This window comes from Lissotriton helveticus, chromosome 3_2 (genome assembly GCF_964261635.1).
Source record: "Lissotriton helveticus chromosome 3_2, aLisHel1.1, whole genome shotgun sequence".
In the NCBI taxonomy this organism is placed as follows: Eukaryota; Metazoa; Chordata; class Amphibia; order Caudata; family Salamandridae; genus Lissotriton; species Lissotriton helveticus.
This window is the reverse complement of record NC_136062.1, coordinates 153770083-153776633: the sequence shown is the minus strand read 5'-3', so window position 1 is coordinate 153776633 and position 6551 is coordinate 153770083. Positions and strand designations below refer to the sequence as shown.

At 45.2% G+C, this 6551-nt stretch overlaps 1 protein-coding gene across 1 annotated transcript; it reads right to left on the bottom strand.

Annotated features, from left to right (window-relative positions):
• Window positions 1-4094: 4094 nt before the first annotated feature.
• Window positions 4095-5564, bottom strand: LOC144826140 (endogenous retrovirus group 3 member 1 Env polyprotein-like). The gene has a single exon (XM_078684534.1). The coding sequence runs from the start codon at window positions 5562-5564 to the stop codon at window positions 4095-4097; it is 1470 nt and encodes a 489-aa protein (XP_078540660.1).
• Window positions 5565-6551: the final 987 nt, after the last annotated feature.

The following is a 6551-nucleotide window of genomic DNA, read 5'->3' as shown; positions in this document are numbered from 1 at the left end:
ATTTGCAACACACATATTTGGAGGAGTGGGCGGTAGCCCAGGCTCCAGCTTTATACAAAAAACATGTTGGATGGGATGAGAATTCAACACACCACATAATTTCTTTAAAAAACACTCCAAATGCACAGAGGCAGTATCCAATCAAGCAAGAAGCTAAACAACAGATCAGGGAGATCGTAGATCAACTTGAACACCAACGGGTGATTGAAAATTGCACCTCATCAATGAATAATCCTTTGTTTCCAGTCATGAAACCCGACAATTTATATCATCTAGTTTTAGATTACAGACATTTAAACACTTGCACTAAGACATTCGCAGTCCAAAATGCACACAGTGCTGCATGAATGAATAACATTGTGAGGAAAAAATACAAAACACTAGATATCTCAAATGGAATCGATTTTTCTGTCAAAATATAGTGCCTGAAAGCAGGTATCTAACAGCATTCTCAGCGCTAGGGTAACAGAGGCAATTTTCTCGACTCCCACAGTGGTATGAGAACAGCCCGGGGTTGTTTTTGGCCAAAGTAACTGAGTTACTTCAAAAATTAGATGTAGAGGAATTGTCCTATGTGGATGATATTTATCAGATGGAAGATGACCTAGAGGAGCACTTGAACAGAGTGAATACCATAATCTTGGGATTTGCATCTGAGGACTACAAATTTAACTTTATAAAATCAGAAATAGCCCAACTCAGTGTCCTGTTTTTAAGATATGAGCTTTCAAGTGAAGGTAAAAGCCTGGCAGCCAATTTTTTAGAAAAATGCGAGCTGCTTCAACCTCCAATATCATAAAAGAATGTACAATCAATTCTGGGATTCCTAAATTTTGGTAAGACATACATTTTAGATTATGCAGACAGAGTAAAACCTTTCTACGACTTAATAAAACCTGATTTTTCAGTAAGACAATGGACACAGGAACAAACAGATATACTTTGTTCCTTACAAGCTGACAAGGTAGGTGCCAAACACTTACAGACATGCGTAACCGTACGCAACCTGGTGATCCGTATAATTGCGGGTCAATCAGGGTACACCTATCTGAAATACAATGAAGGTGAAACAGTACCAATTGCACACATATATACAAATCACATTTAGATACAAATGCTGAGATGCACTTCGTATCTACAGAAAAGATTCTGACAGCAGTCCAGACTGCTGTAGTAAGAGAGAGAGCACTTGCACAGGGGAAAGAATAATAGTAGTGACTCTGGTTTTATTTTTTATTTATTTATTTATTTACTTGTAAAGTGCAACATTCATCCCATTGAAGATATCACAGCTCTGGGTAGCGGATTGGTGGTGCGTAGGAGTGGTGCAGTTATTGGGTTTGATTTCAGTCCTTGGGGAATAGGTGTGTTTTGAGTTTCCTCCTGAAGGTGGCGTAATCCTTAGTCAGTCTACGTTCGACTGGAAGCTCATTCCAGTGTAGTGCTGCGAGATATGAAAAGGTGCGACCTCCTGCCCTGGATTTTTTTATCCTTTTTGTTTCGGCAAGTGCTAGATGATGTGATCTCAGGCATCTGGGGGGGTTAGAATTGTATTTTATTCTGCAGGATCTTAGGGCCTGTGTGGTGGAGTACTTTGTGTGTCTGTCCTAAGAATTTGAATCGTGCTCTTTGGCGCATGGGCAGCCAGTGGAGTTCTTTAGGCATTCCGTTTGTTGAGCTGTATTTGCCTTTGTTGCACACCAATTTGGCTGCAGCGTTTTGCACCACTTGAAGACGTTTAAAGTGGTAATCTGGTATGCCCATAAAGAGAGCATTTCCATAGTCCAGTCTGCTAACCAGCAGGGCCTGTGCGACTGTCCTTCTACATTCTAGGGGGATCCGGGAAAGAGGCTTTTTTAAAAGCTTCAGGGTGGCGAAGCTTTTCCCGCATAGTGTTCGTAAGTGGTCTTGCATGGATAATTTGTTGTCAATTATGATGCCCAGATTTTTTGCGGATTGCTTGGGTGCTGGGGCCTCTCTAAGTGAGTGGGGCCACCAGGATGCATCCAAGATGTGCTCAGCACCACCCAGGAGTGGAATTTCTGATTTGTCTGCATAGAGCTTTAGACAATGGTCCAAAATCCAGCTCGCCATTTCTGTTAGGCAGTTGTTAAGTTTCCTTTTTGTGTCCTCCTGCCCATCTCCAATGGCACACCACAAAACCCTACTTCGTACCAACCTTTGCCAAGGGTGAAACATAGGCATTAAACAGAGTGGGGCTAAGGGATGCTCTCTGTGGGACACCGCAGCTTAAAGCCTTTGGACTGGATGAGAAGGCACCCAGTTGTACGGTTTGGGTTCTATTGCTCAGAAACTAACCGAGCCATCAAAGGGCCTTAGCGTGCACTCCTTTTCTGTGCAGATTGTCTAGTAGGAGGTGGTGAGGGATTGTGACGAATGCCGCCGACCGTTCTAATAGGATCAGGGCCACAGTCTTTCCCTGATCCAGAAGTGCTCTCACGTTGTCCAAGACAGCCAGCAAAGTTGCTTCTGTGCTGTTGGTGACCCGGAAGCCTGTTTGGGAGGGGTCAAGCAGGTCGTCGTCTTCTAAATTTTTGGACAGCTGTCTGTTGACCAGTTTCTCCATTGCCTTGGAGTGCTATGGGAGTTGGGAGATAGGTCTGTAATTTGCTTGATTAGTTACATCTGAGCCCGCCTTCTTCAGTAGAGGGGTAACTGTCGCCTGTTTCCAGATCTCAGGGAAGACTGCAGTTTCTAGAGATTTATTAAATAACTGCTTAATGAATGGGGTAAGGGTGGGAATGATCTGCCTGAAAATAATATGTGGGCATGGGTCAAGAGGCGATCCTAATTTGACTTCTCCCATAGTCTTGGCGATGTCTTCTTCAGTGGATGGAGTGAAACTGCCCTTTAGTGCATGAGCTACGGGGTGGCGATCTGTCCTTTCCCATGCTGTGGGGTCTACTGGGGCATCGATGTTGAATGTTGAATAGATTATGTTTATTTTGTCTGTATAAAAGTTACTGATCATTTCACAACTTTCTGCTGAGGGATGAAGAGTTTAAGACATACAGGTTGGTTTGCATAACTCATGTGTGATTTTATATAGCTCCTTTACTGAGTAGCTGTTTCCGTTTATTCTTTGAGCAAAATATGTCCTTTTAGCTTTTTTAATGGCATAATCATAGGGGCAGGCGGAAAGACTACTCTGCCGCCTCTTTGATAGGAAATGCTCTGCGAGTGGTTAGTTGCTGTACACCACGCCCTCCACACAAACAGAGCTCAAATATTAAGTGTGCAAAGTAAGCATAGTGTAATTTCAGCTTTTTAAAATATTAAAAATGCGCTACAGAGATAAAATTGTTAGCTTAATGATTGTTACACCAAATGCGATCGTTCGTGACGTCAGTGTGGTAAATAAATTAATACCCCATCAATCGGAATTTCTAGAATGCTATCAGAAGGCAAAGGAAGAGGAGTCCGTGGTGCAGAGTTAATGCTTTATTCCATAACTCGAGTTAAGGGAGAGCTCCATCACCCAGCAGGTTCAGGAGTGGTCTAAAGCTTCATTCACACAGCAGAATATTTATACATATCCAATCAGTAGGCAAAAGAAAGAAAAAGGAAGTAACAAGCAGAAGTGACAAACAGTAATTTCAAACAAGATGTGTCAAGAATGGTCAAGTTCTATGTCTCGTGAGGGTGCATGTGATGTTGAAATGTGTTCTTGCTCTTTTCAGTTGAAGGCCCTTCCTCATCCGGGCGGTTTTATCTCTGGCTTACAGTTAAGGACAGGAACTATTTCTTAAAACAGGAACTATCTGCTGCTGGTTCCCAGAATTGGCAGAACCACAGGAATGTGTGGTCAATTAACTGAGATGCCAGGTGCAGGGTGTTTGCTCGTGGGTTTGAAGACAAAATGGATGTCACACACAAAATGGGTGCTTGTCTGAATAAAAAATGGCTACCAGGCAGAAACAGGGAAATGATGGGGCATAATTGTCAATTTTATTTCCTCATTCCCTCCTTGCCCCAGAGTGTACCTGTTTCTATATCTCAATTTGCATGAGATTGTCTATGCATTGCTGTAGCATAATTCTTTCCAGTTCTTTCTGCTGGATATGTGGTGGAATTCAGCTGGCAGCGCATAGTCTGCACAGGGCGGGGCCACATTGGATGCAAAGGCAGCATCCAGTTATTACCAGGAGTATTATGCCTGTTGCTGACAGCAATTTCCATCCCCAGGATGATACTATTTTCCAAAACCAGTCAGACCATGTCCAAGTGCCAGGTTCTTGATGGAGGCTGGTGGCTATCTTGTGTAATTTTGTTATAGCCGTATATACAGACGGAGAGTTATCAGGAATGAAAACACAGCAGCTAGAGCCGATAATTTTACAGGCTCCGCCTCTGTCAGCCAGGATGATGTCAAGGACAAGGTGGTTTTGGAGAGCAACCAATCTTATGGCAGACTGTTCCTGAGTCAAATTCCCCAGGGCAGACGCCGTCTGATTTACAACAGCCTCCAGGGTCCTTGTCAACCTGCGTATGAGTTTGCTGTTCTGCACAGGACCGACAAAGAAAAAGAAACCTTTGTTGAAGTCTGTATATTGTTCCCATGTAGTTTCCGTTTGATCAACCCCGGAGGTGTCGATCGTTCTTTTGTGTCTAACATGGGGCACTTGGAGGTCTCGGTGGTAAGTGGATGGGGCCACAAAGACAGGGGGTAGCAGAAATGCTATGTAGCATGTTCTCCCCCAGTTCAAGGGTAGCTGCACATAGGCCGTTTGCCCACAGATGAAATAAGTATGATGGGATGCTGGAAATGATGATTTTCCTTTGTCCTCAAAGCTCACAGTGGTATGGCAGTCACTGTGTCCTAATGGAACAGAGCCATTTTTACGGACGCACAGGTGCCCTTTTACTGTTGAGACCGAGATGGAAGGGGGACCAGCATTCCTTTTAGGTTTGGTATTTAATATCCTGTAGGACATGGTCACGTTCCCCTGCTTGTATTCTTTGCTTTCTAGGACCGTACCTGTCGCCTGAGGATCTCCATCCTCATTGGGGTAGCAGGCAGCATTAAGGACCTTATTTAAGTCCCCCCAAGGCCACCCATTCTTGCATGAATTATTTCCATCAGGGCAGGAGGTTGGGGTAGTGTTGTCGGCTGTCATTAGGGCGAACCAGGCCTCACAAGTTCCATTATAGGAAAATGGGAAGGGGAAGAGAGGCATCCCTCCCTTTTTCTGATGAGGTGGGAGGCGGCCACATATCCAGCAATCTGTGATATTGCTGGCCTGATGCGTATAGTGTAGCATCTGTATAAAGGTATTGTTCCGGAGGGCTAGCCTATGAGCTAGCTCAGGAGGGGGCAGGTCGTGGTGCGTGTGCTCCTGAGTGTTGTTAGGTGCATGAGAGGTATGTGGTGCTGGCGGGAAAGCAATGTGGAGGACCCAACCGAGACACGTCATGATTGTTATTAAGGAAAACAGTATGATCAAACATATGATAGGGTCGCTATGCAACTTCTTAACATTCTTCTTTAGGCGCCTCATTTTCTGTTTTTCCCACATAGTCAGGGTGTCTGAGTCTGCCCCCATGCTCTGACAACTTCACCACGAGACCTGTGTCCGTGGGATTAATCAGCCATAATCCGGGTGGCGGACCTCAAGTTTGATTTATATTCCTGTTGTGGGGTCTGTTCCAAGGGCAATGAGGATTGTTCAGTCACAGTGTCACTGGGTTTGGCGATATCGCTGGCAACAGAGTCTATTTCTCCAAAGTACTTTTTACAGTGACTGGCATGGAGCCAGCATTTTCTGCCTTCGATTTTCACTGCAGTCCGCGTAGTTAGGAGGACCAACTTCAGCTTTTTCCACCTGGGCTGGAGGGGATTTGTCCTGTCGAAGTTGCGGACCAAGACCCAGTCCCCGGGTCGGTCTGGGAAGGCTGCAGCCACCTGTGAACGACAAGAACGGAGTGCAGACATCAAGGAAGCCAGGTAATCTGTCAGAACAGTGCTATCAACATCAGTAATGGACTTGGGTCTGGGTATTCCCCATATGTTAGGGGGTCTACCAAACACAATTTCTTAGGGGGCTAGTCCTGTCCTTGAATGCGGGATCATCCTGGCATAGAACAGTGCCACTGGAAGTGCTGTGACCCAATCCACCCCTTTCTCTGCCACTACCTTCGCCATTTTAGTCTTGAGGGTCTGATTATATCTTTCTACCAGTCCTGCAGCCTGCGGGTGTCGGACACAGTGGAACTTCCAGGTATAGCCTAGAAGGAGTGAGACGTGTTTCATGAGTTCTGAAGAGAAGGGCTGGCCGTTATCTGAGAAGATGACGCGGGCAGCCCATATCGGGGGAAGAATTCTCTGACCAGTTGTTTAGCTGTCGTGGCTGCTGTAAAATGAGGGACTGGATAGGCTTCTACCCATCTGGTAAGGGCACATATGACCACCAGGACATATTTCAGTCCCCTACATCTATCCATTTGGATATAATCCATCTGAAGAACTTCGAATGGGTGGTCTTGTGGATGGAACCCACCTTGCTCGACTGGGGTACCTTTCCCTGGATTGT

What these genes read in the sequence shown, in the direction of transcription:
- LOC144826140 (XM_078684534.1), bottom strand. Translation starts at nt 5,564, where the DNA reads ATGGGGGCAGACTCAGACACCCTGACTATGTGGGAAAAACAGAAAATG.